This window comes from Rhododendron vialii, chromosome 4a (assembly GCF_030253575.1).
Source record: "Rhododendron vialii isolate Sample 1 chromosome 4a, ASM3025357v1".
NCBI classification, from domain to species: domain Eukaryota; kingdom Viridiplantae; phylum Streptophyta; class Magnoliopsida; order Ericales; family Ericaceae; genus Rhododendron; species Rhododendron vialii.
Window position 1 is genome coordinate 31,964,289 of NC_080560.1, and position 23,501 is coordinate 31,987,789.

At 37.6% G+C, this 23,501-nt stretch overlaps 3 protein-coding genes and 1 long non-coding RNA gene across 5 annotated transcripts; 2 read left to right on the plus strand and 2 right to left on the minus strand.

Annotated features, from left to right (window-relative positions):
- Positions 1–4,725: 4,725 nt before the first annotated feature.
- LOC131323115 (uncharacterized) lies at positions 4,726–6,330 on the minus strand. The gene has a single exon (XM_058354745.1). It carries the CDS (start codon positions 6,314–6,316, stop codon positions 5,123–5,125), a length of 1,194 nt encoding a protein of 397 aa, XP_058210728.1. The 5' UTR covers positions 6,317–6,330; the 3' UTR covers positions 4,726–5,122.
- A 2,728-nt stretch (positions 6,331–9,058) lies between these two features.
- Positions 9,059–10,028, plus strand: LOC131322624 (uncharacterized). The gene is made up of 2 exons (XR_009198903.1): positions 9,059–9,604; positions 9,744–10,028. It is a non-coding gene; the product is annotated as an uncharacterized LOC131322624 (long non-coding RNA).
- A 2,432-nt stretch (positions 10,029–12,460) lies between these two features.
- Positions 12,461–14,554, minus strand: LOC131322703 (uncharacterized). 2 transcript variants are annotated; one of them, XR_009198924.1, is made up of 3 exons: positions 14,100–14,554; positions 13,224–13,729; positions 12,461–13,094 (listed from the first exon to the last, which is right to left on the minus strand). XR_009198924.1 is itself a non-coding variant. In XM_058354126.1 (2 exons), the coding sequence occupies exons 1-2, from the start codon at positions 14,296–14,298 to the stop codon at positions 12,985–12,987; spliced, it is 309 nt and encodes a 102-aa protein (XP_058210109.1). In that variant the 5' UTR covers positions 14,299–14,554; the 3' UTR covers positions 12,463–12,984. The 2 variants fall into 2 exon arrangements, 1 of the variants encoding a protein (XP_058210109.1); XM_058354126.1 differs by lacking the exon at positions 13,224–13,729 and having other exon boundaries at positions 12,463–13,094.
- Positions 14,555–17,778: 3,224 nt separating this feature from the next.
- LOC131321998 (large ribosomal subunit protein uL23-like) lies at positions 17,779–23,148 on the plus strand. The gene is made up of 4 exons (XM_058353076.1): positions 17,779–17,904; positions 17,995–18,055; positions 21,481–21,859; positions 22,807–23,148. Exons 2-4 carry the CDS (start codon positions 18,040–18,042, stop codon positions 22,889–22,891), a joined length of 480 nt encoding a protein of 159 aa, XP_058209059.1. The 5' UTR covers positions 17,779–17,904; positions 17,995–18,039; the 3' UTR covers positions 22,892–23,148.
- Positions 23,149–23,501: the final 353 nt, after the last annotated feature.

The following is a 23,501-nucleotide window of genomic DNA, read 5'->3' on the forward strand; positions in this document are numbered from 1 at the left end:
TTGATCGAAGCTCCTTACCCATCATTCCTCTTCCTCTCCTCTTCTTCTGAGTAGTCAATACCCTTCCACACCACCTTGTTGCGCTGCTCGAGGTTCGTCGAAATAAGCCATCTAATCAGCGACGGAAACCAACCATCAAAACCATAATTTCATGGACTGAACCGAAACACGTAAAACCCTAATTTCACCCCCAACTTTCGATTCAAACAGAGACTCTACCAAAACCTCTCGATTCCACAGAAACCTTTCCCGAATTTGAACCAAAATCTATCCTCTGAGAACAGAGAGAGGGAGGGAGAGAAAGAGAGGAGGCGGATGCTCCTATGCTTTCTTCGATGAGAGAGAGAAAGAGAGGCCGATCGAAAAAAACAGAGAGAGAGAGAGAGCTGAGAGAGAAGAGGCGGACGCCTACGCTCCTATGCTTTCTTCGACGAAACTCGTCTTTGATCCCGCTCATAATTATTTAAGAACCGTTTGCAGTGTCTAAGCTGCTGCCTGTTTTGGCCCTCCATTGATCCAACGGCTGAAATTTAAGAGCCGTTTACCCTATTAAATGGGCTCAGATCTGGAGTATCTACACTCACAACTGACAATGGGATCGCATAATTCAAGTTCAAGCTCATTGCTAAACTACTACAAAAATGGATTTCTTCCTAATCTTTTGCTCTAGTATTTTTTTAGGTATTCCTTTATTTTTAATAATATTGTGTATTTAATTTATTATCGTAATTTTTGGAGTTAAGCATTTTTCTTGACGAGAAGAATCAGACAAGAATAAAAATGTAGACCTGAGTTGAAAAAAATCATATCGGATGATACTAAAAATGACATTTGTGCTGGTAGTCTTTAGTGAAGTCTTTTTTTCTTTAGGTCACATTTTTGTTAATTTTAAACTCCCTTTCTTGAGACGAATGACCAACTATAAAAAATTTACCACGAACCTACTAAAAATTAAAAACAAAATTAATACCAAAATCAAAATTTAGTAACTACTGGGCCTTAGTACTAATCATTGTATTGGATGACATTCAATAAGTAGACATTTTGTTTTCTTCTTCATTACTATTTCTTTATCACTAATGTTAATTTATTTTCTTGTAAAAAGAAAATAGATTGAAGGAGAATAAGAAAAAAACCTCAGACCAAATGCATCAATAAAGAATAGTAGTTTAGTTCTTGATAATAGAAGAGAGATTATTTTAGTTCTCCCAAAAGGGAAAAAATACTTTAGTGAGTGACTCTCAGCATCTAACAAATTAATTGACAACTTATGTCAAGAATGCTTTTTTTTTTTTTTAGGAGAAATTGATTAGGAGATTTATACGGACCAACCTTCTAGATTATGTTTAAATGTTAAAGAAAGAAGATCTTTACTAACTTAAGCAGGCATTTTATTTTTATTTTTTAACCAGCACCCTGTATACATATGAACAAGTATGAAGTAGTCAAGTACAGGTCTTTGAGTTCAGTAGAACGCACAGAAACGGCAGCGAGTAACATCCGCAATGTAACATAAATCTAATGCGACATTACCTTTGATGAAGAGTTTCTTTATTTTTTTTATTTGATTCGTTAATCTTAATCTACTCTATTCAAGGGGATTTCGAAAGGAGAATGGATGCTTGCGGGAATCGAACACTGCCCATGTACATGGGAGTATAATTGTATAAGGAAGACACCAACTGCACTCCACTCCACTTGTTGATGAACAGCTATTTGAGGAGTATTTTTTATGGGAAGGCATACGAGTTGTGAAGAAATTTGCAACAGTAATAGCTACATAAAGCAAAACGGAAGCAAACATCACGGCAGCAATGCTACGTAAAATTCTAAAATCATCTAATCCGTCATGTTTTTTTCTGGTCAATCAAAATCAGATACGCTTCGTATCTCAGAAAAACAAGGGCTTACAAAACAGATTCCAAAGCCGTAAAGAACATTGGGAAGTACTGTGTTATCTTGCCACAAAGTTATACTAGTAATTAGTAACATTACCTTCCTTGTCTTTTCCACAGTCTGCCTGCTGGAAGTGAAGTCTTACACGTTCTTATAAATTCGCAACTTAGCAAGAGAGTGGTCAACAAAGACAACTCTCCAACTCCGACGAATCAAATGCTGAATATAAACTGCAGTTTTCAAGGTTACTAAGTTTTATTTGATGTCCTTGAAGGGAGGACAAACTTCATAGCCATTCACTTTAAGTATGTCCAATCGCAGCAGTTGGGCTTCCAATGTTACCGTTTCAGTTAATATAAGAACATTTAGCAGACAAAACAATCTAATTCGATAGCATATATAACATAAATCTGCATTCCAGATAAACCCAAATAGAAACTCAAGGATCAGCATTCTACATATGCTGAGAACTTTTTAACATCCTTTCTGAAGAATGGCTATAAATGCAGTAAAAGTTTTGCATGCACTCAAGGTTGCATCCCTAATCATAGCAAGCATAACAAATCACACTTAAAAGCAATATATTGGCAGCATTTACATAGTTTGTGTAAAAACTGGGTGACTCATCTCAAGAGATTTTTGGAAACTCTTCATTATCCAGCAAGATAGACCAGTGACAGGTGACGAAGTCTTTGACTCTAAGTCACACTAATCCTACAGTGTGCACGCCTCCTGGTCGACAACTAACCACAGTTCGCCACAAAAAGGGTATACACCAAACAGGTCAGCTCCAAACTTGAATGATACCATACCAATATATATAATCATACATGCGTGCATGGATTGAATACATACTATATATTTTGCAAAACAAGTGCAAGAGAGAAAGAGGGAATGAACTGAATTTTAAATTCTTCTCACGGGTTTTCATTTTCTAGGAAGTACTTCATATTTTAGCACTGGTCAACGTTTAGTTGATGCCAATTTGAAGCCCATGGACATCATACAGTCACAGTAAAAACACATGGAAGCCCAATATGAACCTTACCATTGCAAAACATGCGATTAAAATGCAAAGATCAGAAAGGAGAAATCACCAAATACTAAAAGGCAAACAAGAAACTCTCAGTTTTATCCCCGAGTGCATGTGCATACATTTCCCTACAATACAAGTTCAGTTGGACTATGCTACACAGTGCGTCATTACTTTTGGGGGAAACCATGCGACTTCTAGGTCATGTCAAAAGTGAAGATGCATTGAGATCACTAATACAGATTACAAAGTGAAGGCAGAACAGAATGAAAGCGTAAGAAAGTCCCATCTATTCTGGAGATCTAATGAGCCAAGTCCCATGATCAATCATTCTCAGGGCATCACTTTCAACCATGTAAGGAAATTAGTTACTTAGAGAGAGAATACATAGCTCCAATCATCCTAGTCTTCACTCGATTTGTTACGTCAACTGGTCTGGTGGTTTGTGCTGCTTCAATCATTCATGTGGATGAATTCTCCTTCAACTCAATATACTGATCCTCCCATGTCCCATATTCAAATGGGGAAACTCAATGACCCTTCAATGTTATCAGGTTTTCATTCTTCACATAACTACAAAAATTAGCATCAATATTGGCATGGTCGGATGACAGCAAAAAATGAAAAGCCGTTAGAACTTTCTACATTGTGTGCTACTTACAAGCCTGCAAAGCTTCAGTCGCTCATACCTGACAATGCACTAAAAGATAAGTACAAACCACAAACATAAATCAAGTCCGTAGCAGGGGAACACACTTGTTTTATGTCTTTCAGCAGTCCGCAACACTAGTAAGAAATCTCACTATCAAGCATAGCAAGAGAAATGGCACAATTCCATGTGATATTGATGAGATTCACAAAACGAAAAAAATAGGCTTTGGTGCAAGATAGCTTAACTACCTTTTCGTTTTTGTACATGGCAAGAGCAAGCTTTGATGCCAGATAGCTGTAAAGGACATCACTAATTTCCTAACGCAAAAATATTACAAATTGAGATCCAAAAGCAGTGCTGGAAGGGCTTCATAATACTATCTTGACGGGTAAGATAACTTCGACGAAACAAACAATAGTAGCTAAGTGAATTTAACAAACCTCAACTTTCCCCGAGGATTTTATGGGCTAATTGTCAGAGAGAATGTACATATTATCATAGAATCCTCCCTCTCTCATAATCACACGTAGTGAGATGTCCAACTATATAGGCCAACTAGAGGAGAGAGGATTTTCTACTGACTTAAAAGGAGAGCAGGCAATAATGGAAGGCCATAGGAGAAAGGATAAGAACCGCAAGCCAACAAATCAAGGATGCTTGTTAATCAAGTTTGAGAAGTAGTGTGTCAGGATTGAGATAGAGATCATGCAAAAAGTTGTCACTTAGCTTTAGCCTACCAATTACTACAAAAGAAAAGAATATCTAGGCAGCTGTTTCTGTTCATTCAACGGTAATATCTTCCAGCACGAGTGAAACCAAAGGAAACACAAGGCTACTCAGCCCCAAAGAAGGCCGGAAGCTCAGTATATGTCATGCGCCTAACTTTGTAAACATGGGATCTTTCAACAGATCCCAATGAAGCAGTCTTGTTAAATACAGATGTCAAATTAAATTACATGCTTACACCATCCAACATATAAACTCCATAAAACCAACTTTCGGAGTATCAGTATATGATGCAGCTACCACACAAATAATTGCCAGCTTATGTAAAGCAGACCTTCATGACAGACTAACACAAACAAAAGTGTAATTCATTCTCAGCATATCGGTCCAGAAGTGAAAACAAAATTGAAGCATGCCATTAGAGGAAAGCACGAAAGCTGTCATATTAAATCTTTTCTCATTGGAAAGACAACTAGTGTATATTCCCTTCCTATACTAGTTTCAGACCCATATAGGCATAAAGCCACTTTAACCAACCACAAAAACTTTCATTGACCATGATGAGAACTTTCCTACTCTATGGACGGTTATTGGAACCAGTACTTCCTTGGGCACACAGCTTGGGCGGGGGATATTGTCTTCGCCTTAGACTGTCCAGCTACACTTTCAAGAGAAAAAAGACCTAACATCCAATACTCGATCAGAGTAATGTCGTAAGAAAGAAGCTCAGTTTTACTTCACCCACCACAAACAATGAACTCCCAAGCAGCTATCTATCCACCATTTCTCAAACAGAATTTGATTACCCCTATCCCTCAAGCTTTCGAAGCCGCTCTCTCCTTTTCCATCGTCTGCGCCAAAACCTTAGTTGCAATCATATTATCATCGAAATATTGCGCATACGGGTGCCCCTTAGGAACCAATCTCCTGTACTTCTGAAAATGCTTCTCTGCCTCATCTTGTTTCTTCAACAAAGTATATATGATTCCCTGACACAAATAAGGCCGGAAATCGCTCGGCTCCTCCTTCACAAGCTCCTGATAGACACTCAATGCATCATTGTAATTGCCCTCAATAACCCTCATTTGCGCAATCAAAAGCTTAAAGTCCCTCAATTTGTCCGTCTTCTTGTCTCTCTTGCACAAATCCATGACTTCCCTAACCCTCTCCTCAATCTCCTTCGACTCAAATTCCGAATCGGACTGAGACGCCGCCATTACCAGCCCGTGATAGGCCTCCACGAGAGACGGGTCTTTCTCTAGTATCTCATTAAACCCTACTTTCGCCTTTTCAAGCTCATCATTATCCAAATGCAAGTAGGATTTCAACAATGCCCATTCTATATCAGAGGGTTCTAATCTTATCAGCTTCTCTACAATCGAAATCGCTTCTTTGAGCTTACCTCTCTTGATCTTCAACTCCATTAAGCTCCGGAGGGTTTTGATGTCATCCGGATTTGAGCTCAAGTACTTTTTTAGGCCTCTCTCTTTCTCGCCATCAGAAATTGGTTCTTTCATTGCTTCAGTTTCCACTGTGGGCGGAGCGGAAAAGGCGGCGGCCGCAACAAGAGGTTTTTGGAGGTTGAAACGGGCGAAGAAGACGGCGGTGGCTGCGACTGCGGCGAGGGTGATGGTTTTGACGAGAGAGAAAGGGAGGGGGTTTGGGGTTTCTGCGAAGTAGGGTTTATGGGTTTTAGGGTTTGACAAGAGGGGGGCTAGTAATGAGGAGGAGGGTTTTGCTCTGACTGATGATCTGAGGGACGATGGAGGTGGCGGCGGGGTTCTTGCGAAGAGAAGTGAAATGGGGGTTGAGAATGGTGGACGGTGGTGGCGGAGTGGCTGGTGGCGGTGGTGGATTTTGGAGACAGCTTCCATGGTGGCTCCAGAGAGAATCCTAAAACCCTGGTTTACATAGGGTGCGGGACAAGGAGAAGAACGGGGAGAGAGTGATGAGCATGTGATTTGAACCCTGAGATGGCCCGAAGGTTTTGGGCCTGCGAGGCCGGACATACAGAGAGAATCGGGAAAATGACGGGAAAGTGGAGAAGACCAGGTTTTATTACCACCAGATGGTCTCCAATATTGAAATCACTCCTCTCATGACAATAGCAAAAATATTCACCAAGACATGATGTGGTAAGTTGAATAGACAATTATACCCTTATATACAAGTACATAACCCTCATTTTTTTTTCTCAAACGTTTTTCTCTGCTCCTCTCATCGTCTCTCCTCTCTCCCTCTCTATCTCCCTGGTCGATTAGTACTAGTATTCTCTCTCTCTCTCTCTCTCTCTCTCTCTCTCTCTCTCTCTCTCTCTCTCTCTCTCTCTCTCTCTCCATTACTGCAATAATCGAACGTACGTCGGTCCTCAAACCGTATTGTTTCGAAGCCACGCAAATAACCCTAAACCGAATTTTCTCACAACGCCGCAACAATTCAGGATCCAAGGTTTGTTGGGATTGTTTTTTTCGGAGGCAACCAAGGTCAAAGCCTCTTAGATACATCTATACTCACATTGTTAAATAGTACTTTTGGGGTTTGTCTTCTAATTTTGGGTTTTTTCATATCTCTGCTTCTTTTTTCATCTTGTATGTTTCTAGTCTGCTAAAAAATTGATAATCTCAAATTGGTAATGAAATGGGTTTCTCTTTTTGCTTAGCCATTTGTTTATGAGTTTTTTTTTTTTTTTTTTTGAGTCAACAAATCTGCGAATGTGGTGACGGTAGCATTGCTTGTGCCTGGATTTTGGTTTTGTTTTCGGTTTGTGGTGCTTACTGATGACTAATGTTGCGTTCCCTTGTAGCATTGAGTTTTGATGGATAAGTTTGATTTTGCCATTTTTTTAAAGTATTATTCAATGTTTGGGCTTCGCATCCCTTTCAATTTGGTGAAATGAACAAATATCACCTATCCAATGTTTGTTGAAATGCTCAACCTAAAAATCAGTTTCAAAAAGTATTTGTTTGCACAAGTTGGAATCATATCTCTTTTATAATCCTAGGTTTCTTATTTTCTTTCTTGAATTGGTTAAATGAATCTACAATTGATCTTTGGTATAATAGTTGAGAGTATTTGTTTATCTTTCTATTTAACAAAAGCCTAACCACATAAATCACAGCTTGATCGATTTGTTTGGATTCTGATAGTGTCGTAGATAGGGAAATCTGGTGAATTTTAGCAGCTTGAGTGATGTCTGAATTTTCAGGAAGCTGAGTTGATGAGCAAGTATGGAGTAAAATTGTTTTGATATGGGGGAGGGTTTGATCTGTATTATATATATTATAGAAAGACGATTTCACACTCACTTTGTTACTTCTACTCGCGCTCACACATGCACATTATGTGACTAAGGTTGCAGTAACTCCCTAGCAAATTAGCATGATTCACGAGTCCAAATTAGTTTCCATTTTCTTTTCTTTCTATACGATGTATAATCTTGATCTATGACCAATTTTCTTTCTAGTTTTTACAGAATTGATGCTTTTGGGATTTATCTCCCTTCTTTTAAATGTGTCCCAAAGTCTTATAAGCCACATATGCATCCCTAGTCATCTTGCAACCTACATGCTTCCATGCAAAGTGGAAACTAGTGCATCTGAGATGCACCAAGAACATCATTTTCAGCCAACAATGACAAATGGACGTCGGCTTTTTACCACAGATATTGAACCGAACCATTGTAAGCATAAGGGATCTTCTATTGATTTGTTCAATTTGCCCGTTCTCACTACGAAGTAGAAAAGATTGGAAAATTTATATTTTTCTCTCATCATCTCTTGTAACATGCAACAACATTGGTTGATTGGTTTGATTGTGTAATGAACATAACTAGTGCCTTTCTATTCCTTTGAGCTACAGATGTACCAAAAAAGGAAGCTAAGGCCATTTTTTTAATATGTGACTACTGAGTACCCCAAAGAGAGAACGGATTGTATTTTTCAAGAGTTATATGCATTGAGAAAGATATGTAGATTGTCAGACAAAATAATTGCAAAGTAATAGTCCTTTGACAAATTCCACTAATTGTTCTAAAACTTGAGCTACTTTGAGACATTGATGTAGTGGGGTTTTCCCGAGTAAAGGAAAATACACTAGAACACGTGTGGAGTAAAATACCATGTAGAGGTGCACCGCAGAGGATAGAAGCCGGCCACAAGGTAAGCACGGGAGCACTACATAAGGAACATCCCAAATGGAATACGTGGCGTATGTAGCACCACGGCAGGGAGCATAAGGCCGAACAAGGCAGTTGCATGGGAGTGACATGTAGTCGCAAGTGGCATGAATGTCGTGCAAGGGGTGACCACGAGGATGTTACCCGAGTTAAGCCAACCAACAGGAAGGGTGTCTAGACTATTCTGGAGTATTATGTGATAAGGACTGAACCCGCGAATAAGGAGTAGTATATTTTGTTGTGTTAAACAAGGAAAAAACCCTAATATGGAACGAATTCCATATAGAGGGGTATCCTAGCAAGAATGGAATCTGGGCTTATTGGGGAAGAGAATCCCAGAAAGGCTAAGTTTCCTATGCAAGACAGGAAACTTAGGGCAACGAGGGTGCTTGAAGGGCAAGTTACGAAGAGTCTATACCAGAATTTATGCATAGCTTGTTTTAGTTTTGTCCATTTTTGGCTAGTTTAGTATTGGCCTGTGTTGTTAGTAAAATGTTCATTTGAGTCTGGTAAACAATGATAAGAATTGCCACTTGCAAATAAATCAGCAAAGTAGCCGTAATAGTCTGTCATCCTTTTCATTTCGTACACACTCGCTTCCTTCCCAAACCCAATAGTGTCCTTTATTTCCTTCAAGATGAGCTCATTTCTTTGTCTAATAGCTGAAGAAGTTATATAAGCACCACGATCATGAACTTCAAAGTTCAGAAACTAGTAAGCAAACTTTGGATATTCCTCGCTGAAACTAGAATATAGAGTTTTTTGGTAGATTGTTGATATTCTAAAATGGAAACCTGAAACTATGATAATTAGGTTCACGAAATTGACGATAGAGGCTGAAATTTTATTTTATTTGCTGAAAAGTGCATGAACAATCATGTTGGATGCTGAAAGCGTTGAAAAAACCTTAGTTAGATTTCCAAATCTTGCTATGGTATGTACGGGGTTTATATACATGATGCATGCTAGATTAGGCTATACATTTGTAATCTTTGTGGTTTGGATAGTTTTAGCCTGAAGTGTTTTTGTGAAGGTCTACAAGTGATATGCTTTACATTGATGAAGTTGTTGGAAGTACTATTGCATGGCCTGCTGACAAGGTTCTTATGGACTCTAAGCCAGGGTAATGCTTTTTTTTTTTTTCCCGCTTATATACATATCAAAAAGGAATATGATTTGTTCTATTCCTTTGTCTATAAATTTTATTTAGTTGAAATTTTTATGGCTCCATCAAATTACATATTTGCTTCTACCAAATGTAGGTTCATGGGCTGATAAAGAAGAAAAGTTCTTTTGTGACTTTTTGCTGAAGATGTAGATATCATCTAGCTAGTGTGCTAGTTGTCATGATCTCTTGGTTGAAGCCTCTTTGTTGATATTTTGGTGGCAAGGCTTATACTCCACTTTTGGGATACATAGTTGTTTTGGTTGAAGCCTTTTTGTTGGTATTTTTTGACTAGGCTTGTACTCGACTTTTGGGATAGACGAATGTTTTGGAAGGATGTAGTACTCTAATTTTCTTCTATGTAATGCTAGTCATTTTGTTCTACTCATTGGTTTTCGTAGCCTTGGTTGTATGTGTTAATAAGGTGGTTTTGTAGTGGATTCTGAAGGCTATCCCGTTGAGCCTTCCGTTTGGTTGATAATGTTGGTTATACAAGAAAACTTTGTTTTTCTTGGCTATTCAATTCAATTTTGGGAAATATAGTGCTATATGGATTTAAGTAACACCAAAGCCATCAATTCAGGTCAAAAGTAATTATTTCAAATCAATTCTAATAGTTTTGACTTGGTCTTTTATACCTCAAAGAAGGTTGAGGTTGAATGTAGATGCCTCCCCAACATTCCACAATCCGATGTAGACTGATCTTTATGCAAATTTATATTGGTCTTCATTTATATTAAGTGTAGTTATAATTTTGACTTGTTTATAAATGCATGTTAAATAGATGGTTCAACTAACTTTTCACACTTATCACTTGCCAAAAAATATGACGTGGTCTTTTTACAACAAAGATATGGTCCACAAAGGCATACAGTGTAGTCTTTTAGCAATATGGACTTTGTCTTAAAAGAACCTCCACGTAACTTTGAACGCTTATCACTTGCTAAAAAATATGACGTGCTCTTTATACAATAAACATATGGTCCACAAAGACTTAGAGTGTTGTCTTTTTGCAATATGGACTTGGTCTTTGTCTTCAAAGAACCATTTCCTAATTTTTCACCCCTTCACACTTATCACTTGTCAAAAAATATGACATGCACTTTATACAATAAACATGTGGTCCATACAGAAATAGGGTGTAGTCTTTTAGCAATATAGACTTGGTCTTGGTCTTGAAAGAACCACCAACTTTCCACGCTTACCACTTGCCCAAAAATTTGACGTGTTTTTTATACAATAAACATGTGGTCCATACAGACATAGAGTGTAGTTTTTTACCAATATGGACTTGGTATTAAAACAACCTCCGCCTAACTTTGAACGCTTACCACTTGTCAAAAAATATGACGTGCTCTTTATACAATAAACATGTGGTCCATACAGACATAGTGTGTAGTCTTTTAGCAATATATACTTGGTCTTGGTTTTGAAAGAACCACCAACTTTCCACGCTTACCACTTGCCCAAAAATATGATGTGCTCTTTATACAATAAACATGTGGTCCATAGAGACATAGGGTGTAGTCTTTTAGTAATATAGACTTGGTCTTAGTGTTGAAAGAACCATCAACTTTCCACGCTTACCACTTGCCCAAAAAATATGTCGTGCTCTTTATACAATAAACATGTGGTTCTTACAGACATAGGGTGTAGTCTTTTATCAATATAGACTTGGTATTGGGTAAATTAAAATTTGGTCGTTAAAGATAAAAAGTGTAGTATTTAGAAACCCATAGACTGTCTTTCATGATGGTGTAATAGAAAGTCTTTTGTATCTTTTTAGTTGCCCTTTTTGGCCCAAATAAACTTGGTTGAGATTGAATGGAGGGTAGGTCTCATTAGGGAGACGTAAAAAGCCGACAAAATACATAATCCCTGCATAATAATTTAAACCAAATAGGCCAACAAACTACATAATCCGTACATAATAATTTAAACCAAATGGCCCAACAAAATACATAATCCCTACTTCATTGCCTATTCGATTATGATGAAGCATGGACAATTGAAGGACTCGAGCTAGTGAGGGAGACAATTAGGGGATGAAATTTGGAGAGCAAGGTCAGGGCGTCGTCGTAGGGGTAACTCCTACGCGGATGGGGAGCACAGAAACCCTAGAGAGAGGAAGGAGAGAGTTACGTTGTACTGGAGAGGGAGAAGGAGGGGGGGTGGCGTTGAAGGATACGACGTTGTCTAATAAGGGTAGAATGGTCCATTCCGGACATGGTTACCATGTAGGGGTGTGCACGGGTCGGACGGGCCAGGTTCGACCACGAACCCGACCCGACTGGTCGGTTATCCAATTTTTGGGCCCCGAACCCGAACCGAAGGAGGGGGAATAACCGTCCACGTAACCGATTTTTTTGGTCGGGTCGGGTCGGGTTTTTGTTGGGTCCGACCAAAACCGAAGTAATCTATAAGAATTGGTCAGGTTTGGTCGGGTAGGGTAAAAAAACAGCACCCCGAACCGAAAATTGATTTTTTTCAAAAAAATGGACCCGTACCCGACCGAACCACATGTTCGGCCCCGTTTGAAACCCTTCGGGTCGGGTCGGTCGGGGCTCGATTTTTTTGCACACCCCTATAATACCATGTATTGGTGAATAAAATAGAAGATACCATGTATTTGTAATTTGAAGAGTGGAGACCATGAAAGTGGTGATAAAGCCTTGCCTGCTCCGCCTGCCGATAATTTTCCCTACGAATAAAGGACTACCTTCATTTAGTCTGACAGACCATCAAGTTTCTTTACAGAGAGAGAGAGGATGGGGGGTGGGGGGGACAATAGAAGTTTAATACATTACTTTCAAATTATAATATGAATAGGTCCCAATTCATTACATTCAACAAAAGCAAAAGTATGAAATAACGATACACATAATAGTACTAGTTAAATTTAACTTCAAATACAAAGTAACGCTTAGAGTGCATATCATGAATAAAGCGAAAGATTAAACCAAAGTAGCATGGAAATCAATAAAACATTGTTTGAGTCATTTGAGCAAGCTATTGCTCCCATGCTCACCCAGGCAAGGCAGACTTGCACGTGCCTCGATTGCGTCCGAGCTCGCAAAAACGGTAGCAAAAAACAGTTTGCTTATCTTGAAATTGCGACTCAATCCTCTTTTTTCTTCGGGCGCCCGACTAGTCGCTTTGTAGCATGAGGCAGAAATGGCGGCATGGGTGAGGAAGAAGAGGGAGCTATATCAAGTAGATCGCAACCAAATTGGATCTCGTTAACGTTTGGTACCATGTCAGAAGAAGGCGGCATGTTATATATTGTATTGGTAACCCTTTATCGCGCGTACGACATGGTTGCAAGCGATTCATTTCATCTACCACTCCAAGCAGCTGGAATTTGGAAGGAAGAGCTTCATCGCGTGAGATTTCCAGGCAACGTCAAACACGATGAACTCCGTTGGAAAAGTGGCCCGATTAGTCAAACCTGCATGAACAAGAAAAAAATATTTCAAATTGAAAGAACAGTTTAAAATTTCAACTCATACACTTTATAGACAGAGTATACAAAATTAGATTCCTCTTCAATATGTAGAGGTAAACAAAAATGAATTACCAGGGTGAAGAGTCCACAATAACTTTGGTAGTAGGCCAAGCAACAGAACGTAATTCCAAACAACAATATTTGTAGATACTTTTCGGTTAAATGAAAATTCATTAAAACAACATCTGTAGATACGGCAATGAAAATCACATATCCCAACAGGTTGGTCCACTTTTTAAGTAAACCAGATGATTTACAACAAAAGAACATTAAATTCGTGAACTTTTTCATAGTTCCACTGCCCTGATTCACAGTTTCAGCATATTTCAATAGTAGCAATTCAATATTCAGTGAATTCAATACGTGAACTTCCAATTCCGACAATCATAGACTGCAATCTCAAAAGAAATACCTCATAATTGGAAAAGTAAAAGCAAGATTCATCACATTAAACATTTCAGATGCAAGAATATGAAACTATGCAATCCTTTCCAAAGCCCAAAAATAAATAACATTCATACCAAGGGAGGATCAAAGGGTGTAGATGCTGGTCCTTCATTATTCCCTGAATTTTGACTCTAGAAAGTTACAGAACAAATACAATATGGGACAGGACCAAGTCATTCTACAATACAGGTAAGCATATGGAAATGGACTGTGAAGTACTGTCGATTATGAACAGATATAAATATGGTACCTAAACGAGAAACTGACAAATCAATATTTTATATACTTGAATGATTCATAATCGAAATCTCAAAAAAAAAAAATCCTAATTTACTTTTTGCATTCGATAGAATGATTCGATGCCGTTGGGAATTAGAACTGAATGGAAAATCTATATTTATATAAAGATATCAAGTGGAATATCAAATAGGGTAAGCACAATACCCTAAGTTGCTAACAGTTGACTCATCACTAAAGTTTTGAAGATTAAGAAAACTTTACCTGATGATGAATGAGCCATATAATGATGGAGGGCGCAGTCTTCTCCGACTCCAATCACCAGAAACAAATTAGGGGAAATTGTCGTAGGCGTATGCGATTTGCTTCGAGGTATGAGGGTGAGGGAACCGATTAGCAGGTGGAGTTGGAGATATGATACGACGTCGGGGTATGAGGCAAGTCTCGCAAGGATGGGGAGCATGGAGGAAAAGCAAGGGAGGGGCAAACCCTAAACAGAGGAAACGGAGATATCATTCGAGAGGAGGAAGAGAAGACCATAAAATGGGTTTGGGGGACATGAATCAAAACTACGTCGTTTAAATATAAGGGCAAAACGGTCCTGCCTAGATATTTTTACCATGTATTGGTCATTAAGATAGGAGCTACCATGTACCGGTGATTTCTAAACTCGGTACCATGTATTGGTGATTAATCCCAGTCAACTCCCCTGTCCGGTAATTCTCCCGAGAATATGCCTCATACTTCCTACCAACTTTTTGGGGGTTTGGATTTCGTAATTTTTATTTTTTTAGTTTTTCATGGTATTTTTTGGGATTCTAATGTGTTCTTTCGATGAGAGAAATTAAAAATAAAAATAAAAATATGGGTCGAAGTTAAAATAAAATTCATATAAGACAACACTTTGGCAAAAGATATCAACTGTTTGTTATTTTTTCGTTTTTAGTGAACTTTTTTATTTATATTTTGGTCATAATTTATACTTTTTAATTTTTCACGTCGAAACGAATAGTTAATTCAAAAATATTACGCAAATGTAACAATAGTTCAGAAAAGACGAAGGAAGATATGCCCTGTTCAAATGTCAAGAAAAGACAAAAAATGGTGAAAAGGTAAATTTTGCATCATATTCAGTATTTTGTTTTTTTGGAAGTATTTTTTAGGGTAAAATCAGAAATACCCCTCATCATCTATGCACAAGACCGGCCCAAAATATTTGGGGATCTAAGCCAAATTGTTAAGTTGGGCCCTATGTCTGAACACCAATAACGGATAATTTGTTTGTATAACAATTTTAGTGTACATAGAATAGGCTTTGGTTCTAGCGGCTTTGGTGTTTCGTTGTGTTCTCTTAGATGCAAGTTCAAAACACAACAACTACGTACAAATTTCCACATGAAATCCTTTTTCGAAATGGAAACACGAAAAAAAAAAAAGACTTAGAGCAGGACTTGAACTCGACCATCGAGTGTGCACTGAGATCAATCTTACAACTGAATCAACAAAGGTTAATACAATTACAGTATGTTGCAAACTACTAATACTTATGCATATTCCTAACGGGGGGCCCATATTGGGCTGCCAAAATTTTAGTGCCCTAGGCGGCAGCATCTTGGGCCTTGCCCTAGGGCCGGCTCTGTCTATGCATCGGCCTTGCTATCACTTAACATCTTTTATCCTTAAAAAACTGGCTGAAGGAGACCCTTCCATCTATCATCCACTCTCACTTAAAACCCTTCTCTCGCTATTCCGATCGAAAGCGGTCACATGACCATGCGACTTAATAATGCACACAATTAACACATATATAATGAAGCAACACATTTTGTATGTTTTCACTTTGCCTGTTTCAGAACCTTGTTTGGTCTTCCAATCTCTTTCATATTTCAAAACCAGGTTCTGGCTTTCTATTTAGAGTGACTCATTCTTGGCCTCTCTTTTTTCTCAAGGACTGGGTGAATCCAGTAGAAATAATTGCATGCACCTTGCTTCTGCCAAAATTTTACTACATCATTGTGCATGTACTAGGTAAGGAAAATGGAGGATAGTTTAGGTGAGATTAAGGTAGTGTTTCGATTTACCTCCTTAAAAAACAAGTACTTATTTGTAATTTTCAAGCTTAAAAATAATAGGTTTACTAAAATAAAAAAATATACAATATGGATATTGTTTTCAAACCCTGCAAAAAAAAAATGAAAAATTATTTTCGTAAATTCATTATTTTTAAACTTAAAAATATGTCTTTATTTTTTAAGCACTTATTTTGAAATGTGAAACGTAGCCTAAGTGATTACCTTGTAGTTCAGAGAACCTAGGAATCTTCTTCTAGGATTTGCTTCGGTTCCTGATTTCCTTATGGATGCTGGCTTCCCAACGAGACAAAAGGAGAACATCAATTCTACAGTACTGGTTAAGGAGCAGATGGAGGCCATTAATGGAGGCGAGCTCTGGTTTTAAGTTTCTCAGAGGCGAGGGATAGTGTGTTTTTTTTTTCATCAATCGATAGAAGAGATTATTTCAATCATGTATAAATCACAAAGTACAAACCGGACACTATATCAATCGGATGAGAATTCCCAAGATAACTAAGTCCAACAACTAAACCAAAAAAACAAGCTCATCACAAAAAAGAAAAAAGAAGGGAAGAGTCACTCTAAGGGGATAAATTACCGATTCTTGCCTTTGACAAGATTCGATCCCTTGATCACCCAATTAGAAGTGTACAAGAGTGGTCGAATGAGCTAGACCTAATTGGCGTTTAAGGGATAATGCAATGGGTGGGGTGTCCATGGTATCACATGGTGATCGATCACAATACTTTGTAATCTTCTTTTTTAAACGATTGATTTTAGAGTTGCATGATTATTCTCGAGTATCATTTTGCATGTATTAATTAATTTTCTGAAAACATGGTGACGAAATATTTAGTTCCCAAAATAGTTATCAAAGAAGTTTTTCATAAGTTTCTTTTTCTTGGCGAATAAACAACTACATTTCAAAATTTTTTTTTTTTTTTTTTTTTTACAGAATTCTCTTATCAAATGAATACTCAATTTTCTTTTTCTTTACTTTACTTCAATTCATTTGTTCAGATTAATTTTCTTACACAATATTTCTGACAACTGAACGAAGCTATTGGAAAAAATATGGGCAGTGAGGGGAGAAAAATTCCGACCTAAAAAAAAAAGGAGTGTTTCTATTTGAACAATACATTTTGTTTCTAATTTCCGTTTGACCCAAAAAAAAAAAAATTACATTTTGTTTCTAGCCCCGTGTTCGATTCCTTACACTTACACACCCAACTAAAAATAAAAATTTGTTTTTACACCCAAAATTATGATGTTAGTTACCTTTCATTCACTTAATCATAATCTTTTAACCTTGAATACTCTTTCTAGCCACATTATTTCGCTTAGCCCCCAAATATTCCCCAATGTAAAGTGAATGAAAACAACAGGTAAACAATTCCTACTCAAAATCATTTGAGCGTGAAGCTTTAATCCTGAACAATGAAGAAAGCAACAGATAAGCAATACATAAGATCCCAAGGTTCTTTGTCTTTTAGGGTTCCACTTCTTCATCCAATTCACGTTTCATTTATATTTTTTAAGTTTCTGCCAAAAAAAATATTTGAAGAAAAAAATTTACAAACCTCAAATAATTCATTATCTCGACTTTGACTTGATAAGCTCATGTTTTGAGCTCCCCAGGACCCCATCTAAGCTCAATTGAAGCATGTTCAAGTCTAATGAACAATGAATGAATTTAAGTTTGAACAAAATTTCATGCTCATTAAAATTTTAAACAAAACTTGGAACAGTCATGAGAAGTTTTCGCTAGTGAATTAAACAACAGTTGCAACCGTCACCAAATTGATAAAATCAATAGATTAAGGACCGACTTACAAAAGAAATACCAAATCTTCCAGGGTGCAAAACATAATTTTCTTATCAAAATATAAAATGTCTTCACGTGAATGGCACGTGCTCGACCTTCATATTAGGGCTCCGGTTTCTCACCTTTCTTTTCTTCTTCTCCTCGTAAACCCTAGGGCGGCAGCTTGCAGCCGGTACTCTCTCTCTCTCTCTCTCTCTCTCTCTCTCTACATCTTTGTTTACGTGATTCACCTTCTGATGCCATTTTTGATTGTTTTGTACAGGAAATTACATATACGTATTAGGGCTTAGGGTTAGTTTGCTCAACAATGGCTCCTGCTAAAGGTATGCACTCCATTTCGTATTATATATTCATTTACCCATTTATGTTTTTATAGCTTGCGAGTTGTGTAGGTCGATTTCATTTTTAATCGTCCCAATTTTCAGGTTCCATTATCTTAGTTTTCTCTGAATTAGCTGAAGGTGTTTAATCTGATTGAGTATGATATTGAAAATGCTTTATCTCACCACTATTTTATTACTGTATCATGCCCACTATAATACTGCTTGTTACTATAATACTGCTACTAGAGTTTGCAATTCTGTCCACTTGAAAAATCAAGTGGACTGCGTTCGGGTTTGTGTTTCTTAAAACCGATTTTTGAGGCCAAAGTTCTCGAAAGCCCAATCTTGTATTTCGTAAAACACACCAATTTTGGGGGCCAAAGTTCTCAAAACCACAAAATCATAAAGGGAAGTGATTTTCTCACTCCCCTTTTTATGATCCACACTGCCTTTTTTTTTTAATCTTCATTCATGTGAATTTACTATGTTGCCCTTTTGCCAATACACTTTTTCACACATTTGAGGGCAACATTGTAAATTCACGTGGATAAAGACAAAAAACGGAGTGTGGATTGTAAAAGGGGGAGTGTGAAAATCATTTCCCGATGGACAATCCCAAGTTGGTAATTATATTCTCTGTGGCAAGGGAAATAAATTCTGCTTTCCCACAAAAAGAAATGATAATAATAAAAAGATTCAGTAAAAATTGCAGCGTACCCATTTTTCTTCACTAGTTGAATTCAGTTTTTCGAGATCAAAATTGAATTATATGTTGCTTCAAGATCTACACTTTTCCTTCTTTGCTTGTAGTTCTTCAAATCATAACCATTTGTTTTCCTTGTTAAGAATGCGAGAACAGGAGTGGGAGAATGGGGTTTGAGGGAAGCATATGCTCTGAGATTTGGTAACTGAAACGGTTAAACAAATTTTGAGGATTTTGACTTCTTTACCCATTGCAGTTATTTAGAAGAGAAGGCAGGCAAGTGGTAAAAACAATTTTAGAATGGGTGATTTTGGAAACTAAAAGTGTGAACCAACTTCATTTTTTAGTCCACACCAAAGGGTGCTCTCCCTTTATAATTAATATATATATATATATATATATATATATATATATATATATATCATGTCATCGTTTAGTAGGATGGTCGTGTTTGTTTGGTTTGTGTTAGATGCATTTCTAAAGATGGTAATTGAAGGCAAGTAACAAAATCCTAAAATTGAACAACTGGTAAGTTTACTATTAATATTAAGAGGAAAGAAACAAAGAAGAAATACAGTGGTCTTGCCTTTGTGTCCTTCCCGTACCCCCCTTTTTTGTTTTCTTTTCTAGTTGAAGGTACTCGTTGCCATTTCAATGCTCACCTAATATTGATAGTAGATTGGTCACCTGCAAAGGTGCAGTGTCAAACGTTAAACTGCTGCGAACGTTAGGCTAGCTGTAAAGTTTTTATAGAGTTTTTAGGTCTTTTTTTTTGCAAGTGCAGATCTTATTAAGCTCAAACAACAATAACCCAAGTCTAGGGATATAGTCCCTTACAACAACCAGCAGAAAACAACTCCAAACTAGCCATCAAAACTAACAAACAAGAACCTAGAAAACTAAACAGGTAAGAAAATCCTACTAGATAAGCCCCAATTCATGCACAAAGATTGATTCTCCAGAGACTGTTTCATCTTTCTCCTTGAGCTAAGGAAGTCCCAAACATCAGCTACAATGCTTCTCATCACCTGATCATGCCTCATCACTTTCCCTTGGAAAATTCGACAATTTCTCTCTCTCCATAGACCATAGACAGTTGCTGCTAAGGAACATTGAAGACTAATAGATTTCAAACTTTTACCATTGACCTGCCCACAATACTAGTCAAGAACCTCCACCAAGCTACCTGGCATATCCAGAATCATATTTTTGGTAGCAATATGCTGCCACACAACAGTGGAAAAAGAACATTCAAAGAATTAGTGTTGGTGAGTTTCATCAGCAGACTTACAAAGAGGGCAGATGCCATCCAACTGCATACCCCAGCTTTTCAACCGATCTTTGGGGCTAAGTCTTTGAAGGACAGCCAACCAAAGAATAAAAGACCATCTAGGGACAGTATTACCACCCCAGACAATCTTGTGCCAAGGCTGAATTGGATACCTTTTCTTAATAGCATTACAACCTGACTTAACAGTAAACATGCCACTTGGATGAGGTAACCAACAAACAGAATCTTCAGTGTTAGGATTTGGTCTCAAGCTTGGGGAAGTATGAGCCAGAATAGTTTGAATGGACTGATTTCTCAATCTAGACTAGCACCAATCACCTTGTTCTATAATAGTATCAACTTTAGCCCATAAGGCTTTGCCCAAATTAGTCACAACCCTCTCACCAAACTTAGCATGCAAAGGACCCAAGTTGTGCCAATTATCCAGCCAAAGAAAAGTATTTGCCCCATTACCAACAAGACATCTGATAAGGGGTTGGCACAGTTTCCTTAAGCCAAGGATTTTCCTCATAGTCCAAGAAGAATCACAAGGAATATCCATGGTCCAAAGACAGTTCTCTTTAATGAAATATGTGTATATCCACTTAACCCAAAGAGTGTCAGCCTTCTTACACAAAGCCCATAAATGCCTTAGCATAGAAGCCCTATTCCACTCCGGTCTTCTCTAGATATGTTGGTGGAAGTCCCAAAAAATAATTAGTAAGGATGGTTTTCTATTTTTAGTTTTTAGTTTATAAGTGCCAAAGAAGGTGAAACAGAGTAGATGAACAAGATGCAGATGAGGAGGTTTTTGTTTTGAATTTTGACTTTGTTTGAAGTACTAAGTGGAGCAACTGATGATATGCCCCTGCTTGTTTTTGCTAGAAATAAATTCAAGTTAATCAACCATCAAGTCTTTTTGGATTGGGAATAATGTAGCTCAAGAAGTTATTATGATTTGTCTCAATGAATAGATTGAGATACTGCTGAAAGTACCTAGGTGAACTCGTGTGAGCCTGTGAGTGTTCACCATGACAAAGACTGTTCAAGTTAATCAACCATGAAGTCTTTGTGGATTGGAAATAATGTAGCCCAAGAAGTTATTTAGATTGGTCTCAAAGTGAATAGATTGATATACTGCTGATACCTGAAAGTACCTAGGTGAACTCGTGTGAGCCTGTGAGTGTTCACCATGACATAGAGTGTTCTTAATGACAAAGAAATACACAATTGAGAATCGTGCAGAGTAAAAAAATTTCTCAAAACTTGTAGAAGAACAAAGTGTGTATGTTGTTTTGGAGTAAATAATTTATGTTCGTTTTGGCCCTTTGTTTCTTTCCAAGGTATCCATCTCAATGCAGTCTTGCCCTGCTTTTGGAGGAGTTGACATTCTTTGTGTGCTATTTTATTGTTTTACTTTAAAGAGTCCAATTTTTTTTTTCTTGCATGTAGCTGACCCTGCTAAAAAGTCTGACCTTGCTAAAAAGTCTGACCCAAAGGCCCAGGCCCTGAAAGCTGCCAAGGCTATCAAGAAAACTGGTCCCGTCAAGAAGGCCAAGAAGATACGAACATCAGTTACCTTCCATCGACCAAAGACATTGAAGAAAGATAGAAACCCCAAGTACCCTCGCATAAGTGCACCAGCAAGGAACAAGCTTGATCATTACCAAATCCTAAAATATCCACTCACCACTGAATCAGCAATGAAGAAAATCGAAGATAACAACACCTTGGTTTTCATTGTTGATATCCGTGCTGATAAGAAGAAGATCAAGGATGCGGTCAAGAAGATGTATGACATTCAGACCAAGAAGGTCAATACCTTGATTAGGTAAAATGCTTACCTTTACTTCTTGACATTGGTGGTGGTTGTTATGGGTGTCATTCTTGCGTTTGGAAATATTCTGATGTATCTTGCTTGGTGAAAATTATTGATGGTGTTAGATCTTGCGTGGATTATTGTAGTTATTTGCTGCTGCTGCTTTTTTGCTTTACATAGCTCATGAGTTTCAGGCTTTCATATCATGTATATCTAGAAAAGAATCACTGTCGCCTAATTTATTAGATTTACCTTAATGTCTTGCATGTGGACCAATCACTTGTGCAATCGTCACAATTTACAAATCTTCATGCGGTTGTATGATCTCTTAACCAGATACACGACCACATAGGTGTCAATTAATCATTGCAGTGCATTTTGTTTACAAATGTAAAAAGTCATTTTAGTTGTAGCTTTCCTGCTCTTTATAGACTCCACAGCTTACGGTTCTGGGATTTAAGAGATCATCCCACAAGTATCTGTTTCGGGATTGCTTCTAGTTTTGATGAAGTGGTAGTTACTTGTAAGTCTTGTTATTGGGGGATGGCAGATGCAAATGCTTTTGGGGTTCTTCTGACATGTTATGCAATTGATGGACACCTTTAACATCGAGAAATATTTTACTAGAACGATTGTGTTGCCACAGATGCTATACGAGACAACATGTGGGGTAACTAAGAGAGAACACAGAGACAAAATGGGGTGCAGCTGAAGTGAGATTAAGATAGATGACTAGGAGAGACTCGAGAGAGAGATTTAGAACCAAGAACATTATTGAATGGGTCATGGAGTTCACTTTTTGAAGATAAAGTGGAAGGATATAACTATGCCCTTTGAATTGCCATTTCTTATAAAACAGAAGCATTTCATTTTCCATTTCTTGTATCCATTACTGATAGCGTTGCTCCTTGATTCTGCACATTGTGTGAAATTTACTCACATTTGTATCATCGTTTCAGGCCTGATGGGACTAAGAAAGCGTATGTGAGGTTGACACCGGACTTTGACGCTTTGGATGTGGCAAACAAGATTGGGATAATCTAATACTGTAGTTGAGCTTTCGTATGCCAGTTGTATGATTTTACTTAATTAGTATTTGCTTTATAATTTTGACATTCTGCAAGGATTTTGGATTCAGATGGGTTTCAATCCTATCTCCTGTTGAGACCTGGTATGTGGAGGATCTGGTCTCTTTGAATCTGTAGGACTTGGATGCTGTTTGAGTTTTAGTTTGATGCAAGGATTTCTGGCTTCTTTTGTGCCAACAATGGTATATTTACTATCAAGAGAGATTAAGCTAAGCGCACTCTGGTGGTCCATATAATTATTCACTTGAACCATTATCAATCGGAAAAGTAGTAGTTTGCAAAGATGGTGAACCTAATTGATATTGATGGTTACTTGTTAATTTTATCGGATGTTGATAATCACGTGAACCTAATTGGTATTGATTCTGGGTTCTTTTGTATGTCGTTGTTTAAGATGGACGGTTCAAGTTCGCATTGTAGTTCTTGACTCTAGAAAACAAATTTCAATTTGTTCACATACCTATCGATATGTCCGATCAAACTGATTTATTTGTGTACGATTTTTTATTTGTGAATTTTATGGGATAATCGAATTTGGTCATTGTTACTAACTCGGTATGCGTTCA